The sequence below is a fragment of the Heloderma suspectum genome, chromosome 6 (genome assembly GCF_057233095.1).
Source record: "Heloderma suspectum isolate Gila_16-S chromosome 6, 16-S_ref, whole genome shotgun sequence".
Taxonomy (NCBI): domain Eukaryota; kingdom Metazoa; phylum Chordata; class Lepidosauria; order Squamata; family Helodermatidae; genus Heloderma; species Heloderma suspectum.
Window position 1 is genome coordinate 56,539,842 of NC_139463.1, and position 19,080 is coordinate 56,558,921.

The 19,080-nt window shown below is 45.6% G+C and overlaps 1 protein-coding gene across 2 annotated transcripts in view; it reads right to left on the reverse strand.

Moving 5' to 3' along the window:
* Window positions 1–19,080, reverse strand: part of FBXL20 (F-box and leucine rich repeat protein 20) — a 106,530-nt gene that overhangs the window by 4,309 nt on the left and 83,141 nt on the right. For both annotated transcript variants that reach the window (XM_084804490.1, XM_084804491.1), the window contains 5 exons: window positions 13,096–13,226; window positions 12,196–12,256; window positions 9,341–9,385; window positions 2,859–2,915; window positions 1,661–1,873 (listed from right to left, as the gene is read on the reverse strand). In XM_084804490.1, coding sequence (XP_084660616.1) covers window positions 1,661–1,873; window positions 2,859–2,915; window positions 9,341–9,385; window positions 12,196–12,256; window positions 13,096–13,226 — 507 coding nt within the window. The remainder of the gene's footprint in view (window positions 1–1,660; window positions 1,874–2,858; window positions 2,916–9,340; window positions 9,386–12,195; window positions 12,257–13,095; window positions 13,227–19,080) is intronic.

The window sequence follows — 19,080 nt, forward strand, 5'->3', positions numbered from 1 at the left end:
CTGCACATATTGCGTGCTCCCCCACGCCAGAAGTATTCAGTTTCTACTCCAAAGTAAGCCCAAACAGGGAAAGCCAAACTCTGTAACCTAATACCTTATGCTTCATAAGACCATAGTCGAAAACAAGCATTATGTGAGCAAGCATCCACTCATGCAATGCGAGGTTCCCTTCCCCTCCTGCAACCCCCTGCACATCCCCCCAGATCTGCTCTGGAGGATCCCTCTGGTGCAGACTTGGAAGGTGTGTGGGGCATTGCAGGGGGGGAGGGATAACTCCACCCACTAGCCGTGTCCATTTCACTGGCAGAAGGACCCCACAGGGTACAACCCCATCTGAATATATTTGTGGGTTTAAGCAAAGTGTTACGCAGTGTACTGAAACGACAACCCGTAACTTGTCCAGACCTTTTGGAATTTTGGGGACTTTGCCAGGTGTTGCTCACATGTTCAAGTTTCTCTTTGCAGCCATTAGGTGATTTAAAAAATGCTAGTTTTTAAATGGAAGCCAATATTTTGGGAAGTCTACACGGGGTGGGACTTGACACCTCTTCTACATTTCTGCATTAAGCATGATTTTAAGTCTGCGGGCGGGGATGTCTTCTTTGTTCATTGATAGTAAGCTGCTCCGGGAGCCTTTTTTGACTGAGGAGCAGGATAAAAATAAAACAAACAAACAAATAAATAAATCCAAGCAGCTCTAGGTGTATTCTCACCTCCACCCATTTTTAATCTTTTCACTTTTAGCCATTATTTTGCTTTTCTTTTTCCCCTTGGGAACCTAAAACACGTTCTAGGCCCAGATAGCCCAGGCTCCCTTCCTTTCCTTGCAATCTCTTTCTCCGTGGGCTGAAGGTTCACATGACTCCAGTATATCCAGAGTGAAACCGAGGTGAAAATGGCATACACCTCATCCTTCTTGAGGACATGGTGTGAAGCCTCGCAGATGCACTGCACATGTCAGGTCAGAGCTAAACATGGACCCCACATGTTGATTAGTGGCAAGAGAAGATGCTGCTTCATGAAGGAGCAAGCATCTGAGAGATGGCTAAAGGAGAGGGGTAGGGATGACAACAAATTGACACGGGCAGGGAAATATTTTGTTGTCAGACCAGGAGATGCCACTTGGTCAGTTAACTACAGATTTTGAGAAGGGGGTAGCTCCGCTTTGCTGTGCGAGTGCTACAAGGGGCAGACCAAAGGAGAGAGTGAATGCCAAGTTCTCAAGATAGTTGTGAGTGCATAGGCAGTGATCAAAATGGCCGTGTGTGTGTGTGTGTGTGTGTGTGTGTGAGAGAGGGAGAGAGAGAGAGAGAGCGTGTGCGCACGCGCGCGCCAAAGAGAAAGGGGTGGAGTCTGGCTATCTCCTACAATACAACTTTTTCTTGGTAGGAAGTCCCCAGTTGTCACTGTGCCGTGAGAGCACGCTGGTGTTTTGGAAAGCAAATTCCCACATTGATATTACAGAGGACTGTGGGAAGTGCCTTCCCCCCACAGCTCCAAACAAATCCTAGACTGATCAACTATGCAATATGTCCTTAGATGCAGCTTGGAGGTTGGGTTGAAAGTAATATCCCAAGTAGGCTTGCCTAGTGTCCGCTTGGGTAAACAGTTAACAAGCGCAGGAGCTACAATAGCGTGTGCTTGTGTCTATCTAAATTACCCTGAGTCTCTTGATTCCAGCCCGTGTAATCTGTTGACAGTCGTACAACTCTATCCTTTCCAGGCTGTGGCAGCTTTTGAGGTGTTCCAAGGAAGCATCTGTAATCAAAGGGCAGTTGTCCAGCTCGATCACCTCCAGGCGATCATGGGCACAGGCGCCATTGCCCAGGTGGCGAATACCATCATCAGTGATCAGCTCACAGTGTGATAAACTCTACCACCACAAAAGAAAAGAAAGCAAAACAGAAGTAGCAGGTGGCATTTTCAAAGGTTGTATTATACAGTCATTTCAAGGTGTTGGAGCTAACCCGGCCTTGCAGGCCAGAACTTGATACATGCCTAAGTTATCCACAACTGCATCTCAACAATATCCATGACTCTTGGGTCACAGTATTCTAAGGGCTCTGGCTGCAAATACACTGGATACATGAATGCTGACCCATTCCCAGCTACAGTCTGTGTACCATGTTGAACCCACTGTTTGTAACATCCTCCCCTTTTCCTATGAGTCTCTTCCTCCTCCTCCTCAGCCCTTCTTCTTGATAATCCTTCATACAGCCCTGGCCTTTCCCTTCATGTCTACATAATTTGTGTTATCTGGACTGTAACAACAACAACAATAACAATAACAACACTTAGCCTTTATAGTGGCTTATGCATGTTCAAGGAACCTCATATATTATTTTCTCAGTAACCCTTACAACAACCCTGTTTAGTCAGTGTTATTTTATCTATGCTGCAGATGGAGTGACTGAAGCCGAGAGATGGTGGCTTGCACAGAGTCACCTAGCAAGTTTAGGTAATGTTTGAATCTTCTGGCTCAGAATTCACACGGCTAGCCACTATGCTGGGCCAGCTCTAAAAGCTCACTTGGCTGGACACCTTGTTAACAAAGCTGCTGTCATGCTCACCTGCTACCTAAATGGAAGATAGAACACTTTGGGATTTGCTTATTTAAGTATGCTGTACAGTTGTAGCAGTTGTCGTTGTTGCTGTTTTCATAAGATACATGACTTCAAGGTTTGTTTGTTTTTTTTTAAATGTTACCCTGTCACTTAGATGCATACCATCTTGGCTTCTCTAAATCATGTCCCAAAATTCTACAGTGGAGCTGAGAGAACTAGCTTTGAATCTATGGCTTTGGGTAACACATTCCCAGGTTTTCTTGCACCCCCCACCCCCCCGCCCCAAAGACTCACCAAAACCTGGAGCCGTGGACAATGTATGGAAAGTTGGATTAATGTGCTGTCTGTTATCTGGAAGAAACCAAAGAGACACTTTTGAGGCTGAAAAAATTGTGCCCACAATGGGTTTCAAAGATATAACTTTGCCTGTTTTGTAGTAGTGCCCCTCCAAGACTAACACAGCAACAACTGTTGTTTCTATCAAAGCCTGAGGCAAGCCTCCTTAGGGAGAGAACGACGGCTGCTAGGGGAGGTATGAATTTATTTCTGATCCTTTCCACAATGAGAATTTGGTTGGGTCAGGAGACAGAATGTCAAGACCTCTGTGCAATACAACAGAATGTGTGTTCTATTCCTTTTGGCCTGTATTAATGCTGGGGTATTCCTCTACTAGGTAGAAATATGGAGACCCTAAAGCAGTGTCCCATAGAGAATCTAAAACAGGGGCTCTTCCAAACAATGATGGATTAGGCAGAATCTTGGTCTGATCCAGCAAGCCGCTTCTTATGTTCTTAAGTAAGGGTACAGACTCAGGTTCATTTGTGCCTTAATTTTAAAGAGATATTTAGTGTGCACTCCTGCTTTGTAAACACATTAGGGTTGTGGGGATTCTAGTAAAAAAAAAAAGAAGAAAAAAGAGTAGACTATGCAGGACTGAAGGCAATCCCACTTCCCCGCCCCACCCACTTTAAGGGGTGAAGCCAAATTCCCTCCATTTTTCTTTGTTCTGTTTATTCCCAGGCTGAGAACAAAAAAGGGCTCTGACAGGTGATCCACTAGTCTCATCTTAGTTACAAGTTGTATCCCTGCCTTGACAAGGCTCAACAGATAATTTCAGAAGCCCTAATCTCTACTGTTCTCCTCTTTTCAGGTGTTTAGATTTTCTTAGAGCTACAGTCATGTGAAAAAGGAAGTACACCCTCTTTGAGTTCTATGGTTTTATGTATCAGGACATAATAAAAATCATCCGGTCCTTAGCAGGTCTTAACATTTGGTAAATACAACCTCAGATGAACAACAACACCTGACATATTACACCGTGTCATTATTTATTTTACAGAAATAAAGCCAAAATGGAGAAGCCATGTGTGAAAAACTAAGTACACCCTTACTGCTTCCATAGGTATGAAGAGGCTAAGTAGCAGCCAGGTGCTGCTAATCAAATGCCCTTGATTAATTGATCATCAGCAAGTGTGACCACCTCTATAAAAGCCGAAATCTCAGGAGTTTGCTGGTCTCGAGCATCCAGGTGTGTGTTAACATAATGCCAAAGAGTAAAGACATCAGCAATGATCTTAGAGAAGCAATTTGTGCTGCCTATCAATCTGGGAATGGTTATAAGGCTATTTCCAAACAATTTGACAGTGAAGAAGATTATTCACAAGTGGAAAACATTCAAGACAATTGCCCATCTTCCCAGGAGTGGACATCCCAGCAAATTCACCCCAAGGGCAGACTGTGCAATGCTCAGAGAAATTGCAAAACATCCAAGAGTTACATCTCAGACTCTACAGGCCTCAGTTAGCATGTTAAATGTTAAAGTTCATGGCAGTACAATTAGAAAAAGACTGAACAAGTATGGTTTGTTTGGAAGAGTTGCCAGGAGAAAGCCTCTTCTCACTAAAAAGAACATGGCAGCATGGCTTAGGTTTGCAAAGTTGCATCTGAACAAATCACAAGACTTCTGGAACAATGTCCTTTGGACAGACGAGACCAAAGTGGACATGTTTGGCCATAATGCACAGCGCCACGTTTGGCGAAAACCAAACACAGCATATCAGCACAAACATCTCATACTAACTATCAAACATGGTGGTGGAGGGGTGATGATTTGGGCTTGTTTTGCAGCCACAGGGCCTGGGCACCTTGCAGTCATTGAGTGGACCATGACCTCCTCTGTATACCAAAGTATTCTAGAATCAAATGGGAGGCCATCTGTCCGACAGCTAAAGCTTGGCCGAAATTGGGTCATGCAACAGGACAATGATCCCAAGCACACCAGCAAATCTACAACAGAATGGCTGAAAAAGAAAAGAAATAAGATGTTGCAATGGCCCAGTCAAAGTCCAGACCTCAACCCGATTGAAATGCTGTGGCGGGACCTTAAGAGAGCTGTGCATAAACAAATGCCCGCAAACTTCAATGAACGGAAGCAATGTTGTAAAGAAGAGCGGGCCAAAATTCCTCCACAACCATGTGAGAGACTGATGAAGTAATCGTTTTCTGTATGACTTTAAGTTATTGCTGCTAAAGGTGGCTCTACAAGCTATTGAATCATAAGGTGTACTTAGTTTTTCACACATGGCTTCTCCATTTTGGCTTTATTTCTGTAAAATAAATAACGACACGGTGTAATATGTCATGTGTTGTTGTTCATCTGAGGTTGTATTTACCGAATTTTACGACCTGCTAAGGACCAGATGATTTTTATTATGTCCTGATATGTAAAACCATAGGACTCAAAGAGGGTGTACTTTCTTTTTCAGATGACTGTAGATGTTATGGGAGCTGTATCTCTACAGTCAAAAGCTCTGCATTGCCTCTTCCTCTTCCCTGATAGCATGAGATCATTGCACTCAGAGTTCCTCCCTCCTTGCATGAAGCAGCCAATGAAGTGGAGTGGAGAAATTCTGCACAACGCAGCTACATTCTACTTATCTAGTTCCACCTTTAGACTTGACAAAAAGTAATTGGATGGGATTTAGAAACTGTCTACTTCTACCTCACACAACATAGGAAGTTTATGAACCTATTTTCCTGGGGTGATGAGTGACCAAGGTCTCACCAAAGCGTTCCTCTGAAAATGCCACCATGCAGGGGAGACACAAATTCCCTTCTCCAACATTACAAGACAGCACAAAAGCAGAAAGCACAACTCATGAATACGTCCTGCTTCAGTGCTTGTTGTAATTTTTCCTGTCTCCTAGCTGAGCAGAGCACAGGAAGCTGCTCCAGCTGGTCTAGGGGTATACAAGGAAGCAAGCAAGCTCCCAGAGAGCGAGCGATCAGAGCGAGTGAACAGGAGGAGCAAACAGGAGTTGGCCAGGGGAGTTCGGCAGGGGAGGTCAAGGGGGAGGCCCCTAACATTTTTTTCTTTTTTTTCATTTTTTAAAATTTATTTTTCTTGCAACACACACTTCCATACCAGTGGGACTCTGTTTTTAACCTCCAGCGAATAGAGGACAAAGCACAGGCTATTCCAGTACAATCAGAACGCTAGAAACATAAAGGGAATAGAGATTATGGAAGGAAAAGACTCTCCAGTGGTGGTGACCTGCAACGTCTGTGCCATGTTTGTTTTCTTGCCTGAGATCAACATGGCCTACATGTGCAACAAGTGCAAGTTGATCGCGCTGTTGGAAGAAAAAGCAAGAGGACTGGAGTGGCGAGTGTCGACCCTCCAGGGAATAAGAGAACACGAAGAGTTCTTGGACAGAATGGTGGAACTACAGCAGCAAAGTGAAGAACAGAAGCTGAGGCAGAAGAGGAAAATGCTGAGGTGAGGAAAAATGCAGTAGCAGATACTTCTTGGAAAAGGGTGACAGTTAGGAGCAGAAGAACTAGAAGACACTCTGCACCAGTGGAGGCAGTGGAACTAGGGACCCGTTTCCAGGAACCTGAGGATGAGACTGGAAGACAGCCTGCTGAGGAAGAATTACAGGAGAACCTGCATGAGAGCAAGCAAGAGGCTGGAGGTCAGTCAAGCAGAGGCAATGAAACCAAGGCCTACAGCAACGAAAATAGTAGTAGTAGTGGGAGACTCCTTGCTGCGTGAGATCAAAACCCAAGTATGTCACAAAGACCCGTGGACTCGCCAGGTATGCTGTCTCCTGGGAACACGGATTAGAGATGTGACTGAAGGGTTGCCTGCACTCATAAAGCCCACTGACAGGTATCCCTTTCTTCTCATCCATGTGGGAACAAATGATACCGCCAAGCGGAGCTACGAAGAAATCACGTCAGACTTTGAAGCTCTGGGAAGGAAACTCAAGAACTTTGGGGCCCAGATAGTTTCCTCATCCATCCTTCCAGTAATTAGAAGAGGGAAAGAAAGGGAAAGAAAAATACGCCGGGCGAATGACTGGCTACGAAGGTGGTGCCGACGAGAGAGATTTGGATTCTGGGACCATGGGCTATACTTCCTGGAAGATGGACTGTTGGCAAGGCATGGGTTGCACCTCACAAAGGCTGGGAAGAATGTGTTTGGCCACAGCATGGAGAACTTCATCAGGATGGCTTTAAACTGAATCCTACACGGGAGGAGACGTAAAGCTGGGGGCAACAATGGATGAAGGCTCATGCACCACAACAGAGACAACAGCTCTAATAGCGCCCAATCACAGTCTTCATAAACATGTAGGAAGAAAGGCACATAAAGCACATGGTCTTTGATGTCTATACACTCACAATATACACTATACACTTTTGTGGCTTCACAAAAAGCTTGGAGATGACCTGAAAACAAAAAAGGACACATATAGGAAGTGGAAAGAAGGACAAGTAACAAAGGAAGAGTACAGGCGGGTGGCACGGAATTGCAGGGTGGCGTCAGGAAGGCTAAAGCTGAGAACGAGCTGAGGTTAGCGAGGGAGGCTAAAGGCAACAAAAAGGCTTTCTTCAGCTACGTGCATAGTAAAAGGCAGAGGAAAGAAATGGTGGTTCAGCTATTAAATAAGGATGGCAAAATGTTAACAGATGACAAGGAAAAGGCACAAGTGCTCAATTTCTACTTTGGCCCAGTCTTCTCCCAAAAGGGGGTCTTTGAGTCCCCTGGCAAAGGCGAAGTACAGGTTGAAGGGGCAGCATTGCAGCTTGAGATCGATAGGCATATGGTCAAGGAACACCTAATTACTTGGAATGAGTTTGAATCTCCAGGGCCAGATGAATTGCATCCTAGAGTTCTTCTGCCAAGGAACTGGCAGAAGAGCTCTCAGAACCATTATCTATTATCTTTGAGAAATCATGGAGGACAGGTGAAGTGCCAGAGGATTGGAGGAGGGCTAATGTTGTCCCTATCTTCAAAAAGGGTAAAAAGGAGGAACCTGAGAACTACAGACCAGTCAGTCTGACATCAATCCTTGGGAAAATTCTGGAGCAGATGATAAAGCAATTCATCTGGAAGCACCTTGACAACAATGCAGTGATTACTCGAAGCCAACATGGAGTTGTCAAGAACAAATCCTGCCAGATGAATCTGATCTCAGGTAACCTCCCTTGTGGACTGTGGGAATGCTGTGGACATCATATACCTCGACTTCAGCAAAGCTTTCGACAAAGTGTCCCATGATATCCTGATGATCAAACTAGCTCAAAGTGGGCTAGATGAAACAACTATCAAGTGGATTCACAGTTGGCTACAGGATCGGACTCAAAGAGCGCTGATCAGTGGGATCTTCTCAAACTGGGGAGAGGTAATGAGTGGGGTACTGCAGGGCTCAGTCCTGGGCCCAGTGCTCTTCCACATTTTTATTAATGACTTGGAGGAAGAGGTGCAGGGAATGCTGATCAAATTTGCAGATGACACAAAATTGGGCAGGATAGCTAATACCCTGGAAGACAGAAACAGAATTCAAAGTGATCTTGATAGGCTGGAGCGCTGGGCAGAAAACAACAGAATGACATTTAATAGGGACAAATGCCAAGTTCTGCACCTAGGAAAAAGAAACTGTTACAAGAGGGGCGATGCTTGGCTCAACAATATAACAAGCAAGAAGGATCTTGGAATTCACAAACTGAATATGATCCAACAATGTGATGTGGCTGCAAAAAAGGCAAATCCTATTTTGGGCTGCATTAACAGAAACATAGCTTCCAAATCCAGGGAAGTACTAGTTCCCCTCTACTCAGCACTGGTTAGCCCTCATCTGGAGTACTGTGTCCAGTTCTGGGTGCCACACTTTTAAGACGGATGCTGGCAAACTGGAGAGGGTTCAGAGGACTGGAAACAAAGCCTTATGAGGAGAGACTGAAAGAACTGGGCATGTTTAGCCTTGAGAAGAATAAAGGGGGAGATAGGATAGCGCTCCTCAAGTACTTGAAAGGTTGTCACAGAGAGGAAGGCCAGGATCTCTTCTTGATCATCCCAGAGTGCAGGACACGGAATAATGGGCTCAAGTGACAGGAAGCCAGATTCCGGCTGAACATCAGGAAAAACTTCCTGACTGTCATAGTAATACGACAATGGAACCAAATCCCTGGGGATGTAGTGGGCTCTCCCATGGTGGAGGCATTCAATATGAAGCTGGACAGTCAGGGATGCTTTGACTTAGATTCCTGCACTGAGCAGGGAGTTGGACTTGATGGTTTTATAGGCCCCTTCCACCCCTACTATTCTATGATTCTAATGTCCAAATGAACTTTCAAGCAGATGCTCTTCTTAAGAAATTATGACATGATAGAGAACTCTACAGACATGTTTAGCCATAGTCTATGTCTCTAATCCACAGTGACATTCTGCATTAAAATAATAATCTAGAGAACAGGCTTATTACAATTACCTGAACACACTCCTCCAGGTCCATTTTTTCTAGCTCATGGCAATTCTGGAGAGAATTAAAAGAACAAAAACAAACACAGCACAAAAACTAAGAATCAATGTCTTTTTTGAAAGCATGTACTAGCAAGTTCTTCCTTTCACAACACAAGGTAAGATGACTCTGCTCTAGTCCCATTTGCTTCCATGGGATCATTTCAATGTATGTGGCTTGAGAAATGAGGCCAACATGTACATTAAAAATAAACGCTGTTTCCAGGATCAGAGCCATGATTGTAAGAAGATCCATTGCACACAGTGCAGTTCTCTGTACTGGGCCACTCTGGGGCAAGTTAACCCCAACCTTGCTGTTAGAATAGATTATGCAGAGTTATGGAAATGTATCTGCTTATCCAGATAGCTTTTTCTGCTTTTATGAACCTGATTTCTCAGGACACGGTAAGATGAATCCACACTAATTCCATTTACTTCAGTGGGCTTACTACATGAGATACACAGGAGTCTATGCATTAAGGGTTCAGACCAGCCTTTCCCAATCTTGGGTCCCCAGATGCTGCTGGCAGAGGCAGGTCTAATGCTGGGATGCAGGGGACACATGCCCCCATAAACTCAATCCCCATCAGCAATTTTTCTTTAAAGATACCCTTTTTATTGATTAAAATTGCCTCAAAAGCCCTGTGTGCAGTACTGCTCTTCTTACTTCCTGCTCCAGGATGGGAGCGATCGCCTTTCCGCCTCTCATCAGGACTGCGCATACGTGTTGGGTGCCTTGGAAGGAGGCGGTGAGGCAGAGAATCAGGAGGGAACGCTCTGCCTTGGTGCCATACGTGGGCATAAATCAGCTCTCCCCCCAACCCCAGGACCCACTGGAATGGGTGAAAATGGGGCGCAGTGAAGGGGCTCAATAGCCAACCCTGGCTGCCTGCCTGCCTCTTTTGTGCCTGGCTTTCCCTTCTTTATGTTTTGTTTTAGAAGACTAGTGTGGGGACACATCTGTGTCCCCACATCGGAAAGCAGCAGCAGAAATGGCTGTTGGATGAAGACAGAGCCTATTGCTGCCCAGGCTTGCATTCCTCCTTATCTGTGAGTAGCTAAGCATCAACTGGATTTTTGTACTATGCTGCTTCTCACTGTTATTTCTAAGGAGGTATGGAGACAGGCTGCAGTGGGGATGCTTATGCAAAAGGATGGATTTTGGATGTTCTCGGAAGTTGCTGCTGGGTTCCAAAGACTGCTTTTCTGTGTGACCCTGAGGATATCACCATCATTGTCATCGTCATTATTCATCCCCACCCCCATACAGTCAGCTTTGCAGTCATGCTCTCTCAGTGTCCCCAGTGGGTTGCAATGGATCATCATCACCGCCACCACCACCACCTTGTGTGGCTGTATGGATTCTCCCTTTTTGCACTCAAGATCTTAAAGTCACCCGATTCTCCATGCAATGGGAGTTGTTGCTTGAACAGGAGAACATGGGTCCAAAGGAGTGCTTTTGTGTGGCTGTGAGGATTCCCTCCACTTATGCTCTTATAATTCATGTGCCTCAGTGTCTTCCTTTTGTGGCATGGGCCACTGGGAATTCAAAAGACAGCTCTGCCTTTGGCAATCCCTCCGCCCCACCAACTGCTGCCACTGGGTGTTGGACTACACCTCGCATCATCCACAGCCAGCATGGCCAATGGTCAAGGGTGATGGGCACTGTGGTCTAACCACGTGGGTCCTTGGGGACCCAAGGTTGGGAAAGTCTGGTGTAGAGCTAGAGAGACTAGGGGACAGGAGGGCTGCAGGGGGTGGAGGTAGGGGATGGCTGTTATGGGTGGAGAGAGGGACATGAAGGGCACTGAAGCTCAAATTAACAGTACAAATTAATATGCCTTCCATTCAGTCCCAGCCAAGCTTCTGAGAAGTTACCATATTATAAAGGTCTAAAAAGTTGCTTGTGAACACCATCCATTCTGCTTGGCCCTGGTTCTTGTTGAATCTGATGCAGTCCTCCTTTACTCTATGTCCTTGGTCACTCAAACCAGTATCTGGCTTAACATGGTATCCATGGCAGCTACGGATCGCCCAAAGGGTCAAATTTAGCTTGCATGAATTTGACCCTTTTGACACTCCATTTTGGTACTGCCATTAAAAAACAAGTTGGCACCAGTGCAGTGGCGCAGCCTGTGAGTGGTTCGGAGGCCGCAAATATGCCCTGGATCTCCCGCAGTTGCCCACCCCTGCTCTAGCCACTTTTCCTCATTCCCAGGTCACTTCTGGTATTGGAGCAAGGAAGAGAGAGAAATAGCCAGAAAGAACCAACTGCGGAGAGGTAAAGTACAAGAGGGGAAAGGATTCTACATCTCCTTCCTGCATGCTCCTTTTACCATTAAAGTAACATACCATATACCTTGCTTCATATATATGAACAGGACAGACATGTGAACGACAGCCCCGCCACATCTAATTCGGCCTTTAGTGAGCTTTCTTCCCTACCCCCTCCCCTGCAACCCACTCCCCCGGCTGCTACTGCTCCTCTCATTCATGCATATCTGGCTCAAGACCCACTGGGCAGTTTGCCCGCCCCATCTGGACATGTGGGATACCATGCCTGCTGCCTGGTCTCTCATTTCTGCTCCTACCTGCAGCCCTGAGCAGTAGCATAGTAGTCTCCAAGGCTGTAGCAGGACCTGTACAGGACCCTTGAAGCAGGACCTGCCCCCTTGCCAAGGCAGCCAACAAGAGGCCATGTTGTGGTAAAGCTAGCCCTGAAATCACGTGTATCAGAAACAGATTGCAAGGGCCTGTATCATCCTGAATAGCCTGAACCCACATGCAAATGTACCTAGGAAACAAACAACAGATATAGGTGCTTACCCGAGCCAGAGTGGTAAAGCCCACATCTGTGAGCTGAGAACACCGAGCTACTTCCAATATTCTGCACAGAAAATAAAATACAATGGATTAACAATGTTTTGCTTTTCAGAGCCCATTTCTGAAACGTCACACATATGGTGTATGTGGAGGTGGAATCCCTAGGCTTCCTACTTCAAAGTAGCTGAGGGTGATTTACATGGGCTTCCCATGTAAATGGGCTTATTCTGAGTAACAGCAATCCTATCCAACAAATGTGGATGAAATAAACAAAGCTCATCAAAGCCCAGAAGCTACACATCTCTTTCCATCTTTAAGATTCTTACCATGCTTCTAGTATAGCCCCAGAAATACTTAAAGCGGCAAGGAAAATATCCACCCTGCCTGCTTGCCTCGCATATTTGAGAAAACCCCTCCAGCTCATCCCTAGGCAGCAATCTCGTAATGCTCCCATCCTATATATTTCAATCTTACTTTCTAATTCCCCACAATGCCTCATATTTTATAGGGCTTCAATTGCTCTAAGTCCAATTCATTTTAAGCTCATGTTATCATTTGGGGATGATTCATACTGGTGTTTCTGAACTATGAAGCTTGCCGGGGGGGGGGTTGGGGGGGGGAGAAGGGACTATTAGTAATATTTTAATGGGATGTTCTATTCTGTGCAATGGCATTTTTATGCTTTTAAAAATGGTTGCTCCCACAAACATATGGGATAGATTACAAGTATAAATAGCTAACTAACTATTATATTCTTCTTTGCCCCAGTCCCTTCCATATGCTGACAACCTTCCATGAGCTTTTGATTCCTCTCATGTAATCCATTTTTTACCCAACATGCATCACATGCTCACATTTTAACCCTATATGCTCCCACATAACCACCCAGATAAAATTACTTACCTGAGCCTCGGGCAGTTTTGCCCCAAGGCATTCAAGATGGCATCGGTGATGTTGGAGCAGCCAGAGGCACATAGAGACTGCAGCTTATGGCACCCTCTACATATTGTAATCAGGCCGTCATCTGTTATTTGCTACAAAAGGAGGGGGTGGTCAAAGTCATTAGTAGTGAGAAACAAGGTTCTGGGTGGTGCCTTTGGACACATAAGTTCTGCAAATCCTAAAATTGCATCTTTAAAAGTATTTAGTTAACCATACTGAAACCATTTTGGCAGTGAAACATTGGATGGATGACTAACTGGCTAACATGTAAAGAAGCAGGATGCAAACTGCACACAGCTTCCCAAAATCAGTTCCTTTTTTGGGCGAAACTTCCATTTTTGGCATCACCACAAACTGGTACAGGATATTTTGTTGCAAGACAAAAATGTGCTTCCTTTTCCAGCTTTTTTTTTTAAACACACACACATACACACAGTATTTTTAACACAAAAAAATTAAACTTGAAGACAACACCAACCAAACAGTCCAACCCAACCCTGTCCTGCAAACAAACTTTGAAAGGCCTCATGGGCACAGGCAAACCCAAACCAGATGGATATACTAAATGTTAACATTAGGGCTATTTTGGAGAGTTCTTCAATATATCAAAGTTATATCCAGTATGTGGGTAGAGTATGGATAGAGTTGCTAATGTGAGATATTAAAAATACCTGAGGTTGTTGCTAGGGGCGTTACTAGGCACGAAAAAGAGATGGGCCTCAGGCTTGTAAGGCACATGTTTGCATATAATGTGCATGTGCGAATGTGTATGTAAACGTGCAGATCAAGGCAGTAGAAATAAAAGAAACTCCGTCCAGCACCCCCCCTCTCACGCACACACACACACCTCCTTTCCTACCTCACCAACTATTGCATGTACTTACAAGTCCCCTGTCACCAGGCAATACATCCACTCATGATATCTAGCAACTACAGATCAACACATCCCATACTACAACTATGCCACAACTGGAAAGTAGGAAAATGCCCTAAGTGCAGAGGAGATAACTTAAGAAAGTTAGTTAAGTCACACAGTATGGATTGGTTCTAGATTTAGTCAGAGCAGACCAACTGAAAACAATGCAACATGAGTTAGAGGGGCTTAATATATATATATATGTATGTATGTATGTATGTATGTGAGGGGCTTAAAAAGAACAGGAAAGGGTTTCCCAACAGACACACAGTCCCTCAGGGCCTAACCAAAGGGTGCATAACAATGCCACTTTTATTTTGAAGGAAAACCAGCCAATTGGTTGAAGAGAAGAAAACAGTAATAGCAAACAAGAGAACAAACGGTAATATGAAACAAAACAACAAAACAAGTGCAACAGCACCAACATCAGTCCCTTCTCAGGAAAAACAAGGGACACATTGAACTGGAATGGAGAACCCAGGAGGCCTAACTGTCACCCCTATATATGCAGCAGAGGCAGAAGCCTGTAAGTGAGTGTAAGTACGCCAGCTAGACAGGGTGGGTGGAAGGCCCTCTAGAAGAGAAAGAAAACAACATTTAATGATAAGAACTGTCCCTTTCTCCTATATCTTCTGGAGGGCATTCCATGACCTTAGGGATGTACCAAAGCTGTCCCTCTCTCAGTGGGAAAATGGTGTATCGATTAGTGAATATATACCCTCTGCAGAACCCTTCCGCCACAGGCAGCATCTACTGAAGATAAAAATCAGTCGTATAACGCTTGACAAGGGTGTGCAGAGAGGCCCAAGTGGCCGCCTTGCAAATCTCCTCCACTGAGGCACTGCCATGGAACACAGCAGTAGCAGCCTCTCCTCAAAGGGAGTGCGTCTTAACCTCCGACGGAGATTTCCCCAGACATTTGTAGACCAAAGCAATACATTTTCTTAACCACTTAGAAATGGTAGAGGATGAGACCTTCTTACTCATAGAACTGTCTTGGTGAGAAGCAAACAAGGTCTGCCTGATAGCAACTGTCCTCTCGAAGCAGAAATAGAGGGCTCTGTGCACATCCAGTCCTTCTCCTGGGGATGGGCTGGCTTGGGCAAAAGGAAGGCAAAAGGATCTCCTGCTGATGAACTAACCTTAAGCATAAATGAAGGATCTGTCCTAGGTAGAATCTTGTCGTGATGGAATATACAGGGCTAGGAATCTGATGACAATGTACCCAACTCAGAGACCATCTGGCCAATGTGATGACCACCAGGAAGACAGTCTTAATAGTCAGAAACCTAAAAGGACAAGCGACCAGGAGTTCAAAGGGAGAAGCCATTAGAGAGTGAAGCACCCAATTCAGGCTTCACATGGGAAATCTGTGTACCACCAGAGGATTAATGAGGGCTGCCCTCCTCTAAAACCTCTTTACGTGGGGACGGCTAGCATAAAACCTCTAAGACACTATTTGAAGCTGCCACCTGGCACTTGAGCATGCTGGTCCTGAGGTCCTTCGGCAGCCCTGCTTGAAGGAACTCTAGAACACCTGACAAATCTGCCTCCCCTGATACCATACCTGAACGTCGCCACCAGGAAATGAAGGCCTTCCAAGTGTTATGGTACACTCTGCTAGTGGAACTGCACCAAAGAGAATGTTCAGGACCTCTTCCAAATAGCTGAGGTGGCCAAGCTGCTGCCGTTCAGCCTCCACACAGTCAGTCGAAACATTTCTGGTTGAGGGTGCACTAAGGGGCCCTGGGTGAGACGGTCCCTGCAAACAGGATGGTGCCACCACTCCTGAACTGATAGGTTCACCAGATCCGGGAACCATGGCCAATGGGGAGCCACCAAGATCATTTCAGCTGACAATGGTTGAACTCACTGGATTACTCGTGGAATCAAGGAAGTGGTGGGAGTGCATACAACAGCTCGTGGGCCATGAGATGGACAAAGCATCCACTTCTGCCACCTCTGTGCAACCATTTATTGACATGAAGGAAGTTACCTGAGTGTTTTCTGGCAAGGTGAAGAGAGCCATTGAGGGCTGCCTGAAGTGCCTCACTGATGGTATAGTCTCCATTCTGCATCCTGAACCTTCTGCCTGTCAGCCAGTCCGTGATCTTGTCTGTCCTGGCGAGATGGACTGCTGTGTGAAAGAGAACATGATCCTTCACCAACTCAAGGTTTCCTTGTTTAGCCTCCCTGATTTTGAGCCTCCTTGTTTTTTTAAGCAAGCTAAGCTTCATGTCAGCACATGGTGGCTGCTGATCCTGGCCTTGAAGCAGCTAAGTGCCAATTCTATGGCTCTCAGTTCCAGAAGACTGATGCTGATGACAATCTGGGCTGGACTCTTGTGGAGAGCCTATGGGGAGTCAGCCATATCCAAGATGCCTGAAGGACTTGAGGAAGGGATAACTGTAGGCGGGACTTTTGGAAGGGAAGCAACAAGCTCTGCAGTTGTCTGCTGTGTAGATGCAACCAAACCATGAGGTCTAGTTAGGAAATCCTGGTCTGAAATGGCCACCACAATGGATTTGAGAGCCTCCATCTTGAAGTGCTTCTGTATGAGCCACTTCAAATCCAGAATAGCTCTTACCTTCCCGTTCTTTCGGGGAACTAAGAAAAGCAGAATAGACCCAATCCCATTTTTCTTGCCGTGGTCTTGGCCTTTTGGACATTATCCATGGCTTCATCAGTGCCAGCGTTAAACAAGCCTGCCCCATCAAAAGGCAGGTCTTCTATTTGTAATCTGGCCTCCGGGGTTAGACCAGCTGAGCGGAGCCATGCATGTCTACAGAGGGCCGTTCAGTATCGAGGAATTGGAGCTCCCAGATAGAATCATAGAATAGTAGGGTTGGAAGGGGCTTACAAGGCCATCGAGTCCAACCCCCTGCTCAATGTAGGAATCCAAGTCAGAGCATCCCTGACAGATGGCTGTCCAGCCTCGTCTTGAACGCCTCCAGTGTGGGAGAGCCCACCACCTCCCTAGGAAATTGGGTCCATTGTTGTATTGCTCTTACAGTCAGGACGTTTTTCCTGATGTTCAGCCGCAATCTGGCTTCCTGTCACTTGAGCCCATTATTCCGTGTCCTGCACTCTGGGATGATCAAGAAGAGATCCTGGCCTTCTTCTCTGTGACAACCTTTCAAGTCCTTGAAGAGCGCTATCTATCTCCCCTCAGTCTTCTCTTCTCAAGGCTAAACATGCCCAGTTCTTTCAGTCTCTCTTCATAGGGCTTTGTTTCCAGTCCCCTGATCATCTTTGTTGCCCTCCTCTGAACCCTCTCCAGTTTGTCTGCATCCTTCTTAAAGTGTGGTGCCCAGAACTGGACACAGGACTCCAGATGAGGCCTAACCAGTGCTGAGTAGAAGGGAACTAGTACTTCCTGGGATTAGGAAGCTATGCTTCTATTAATGCAGCCCAAAAGAGCATTTGCCTTTTTTGCAGCCACATCACATTGTTGGCTCATATTTAGCTTGTGATCGACCACAATTCCAAGATCCTTCTCGCTTGTAGTGTGGTTGAGCCACGTATCCCCCATCTTGTAACTGTGCATTTGGTTTCTTTTTCCTAGGCGCAGAACTTGGCATTGATCCCTGTTAAATGTCATTCTGTTGTTTTCTGCCAAGCGCTCCAGTCTATCCAGATCACTTTGAATTTTGTTTCTGTCTTCCAAAGTATTAGCTATCCCGCCCAATTTTGTGTCATCTGCAAATCTGATCAGCATTCCCTGCACCTCCTCCTCCAAGTCATTCATAAAAATGTTGAAGAGCACTGGGCCCAGGACTGAGCCCTGCGGTACCCCACTCATTACCTCTCCCCAGTTTGAGAAGGTCCCATTGATAAGCACTGTTTGAGTCCAATTCTGTAGCCAACTGTGGATCCACCGGATCGTTGTTTCATCTAGCCCACTTTGAGCTAGTTTGCTCATCAGGATATCATGGGGCACTTTGTCGAAAGCTTTGCTGAAGTCGAGGTATATGATGTCTACAGCATTCCCACGGTCTACAAGGGAGGTGACTTGATCAAAAAATGAGATCAGATTTGTCTGGCAGGACTTGTTTTTGACAAATCCATGTTGGTTTCGAGTAATCACGGCATTGTTGTCAAGGGGCTTCCAGATGGATTGTTTTATCATCTACTCCAGAATTTTCCCAGGGATTGATGTCAGACTGACTGGTCTGTAGTTCCCAGGTTCCTCCTTTTTACCCTTTTTGAAGATAGGGACAATGTTAGCCCTCCTCCAGTCATCTGGCACTTCCCCCATCCTCCATGATTTCTCAAAGAGAATAGACAGCAGTTCTGAGAGTTCTTCTGCCAGTAACTTTATTACTCTAGGATGCAGTTCATCTGGCCCTGGAGAGGTGAACTCATTCAAAGTCATTAGGTGTTCCTTGACCATATGCCTATCGATCTCAAGCTGCAATCCTGCCCCTTCAGCCTGTACTTCGCCTTTGCCAGGGGGGTCATAGACCCTCTTTTGGGAGAAGACTGAGCCAAAGTAGGAATTGAGCACCTCTGCCTTTTCTTTGTCATCTGTTATCGTTTTGCCATCCTTATTTAATAGCTGAACCACCATTTCTTTCCTCTGCCTTTTACTAAGCATGTAGCTGAAGAAAGCCTTTTTGTTGTTTTTAGCATCCCTTGCTAACCTCAGTTCATTCTCAGCTTTAGCCTTCCTGACGCCATCCCTGCAATTCTGTGCTACCTGCCTGTACTCTTCCTTTGTTACTTGGCCTTCTTTCCACTTCCTATGTGTGTCCTTTTTTGTTTTCAGGTCATCCCTAAGCTTTTTGTGAAGCCACACTGGCTTCTTCTGTTGTCTTCCACCTTTTCTTCGTGTTGGAATTGTTTGTAATGGTGCCTTGAGAATTTCCTTTTTTAAAAGCTCCCACCCATCTTGGACTCCTTTTCTCGTTAGCGTTACTTGCCATGGGACCTTACTGATCAGTGTTCTGAGTTTATTAAAATCAGCTTTCCTAGGGTACGCATTTGACTACACTCAGCTTTTGCTTCCCTTAGAACCAAGAACTCAAGTA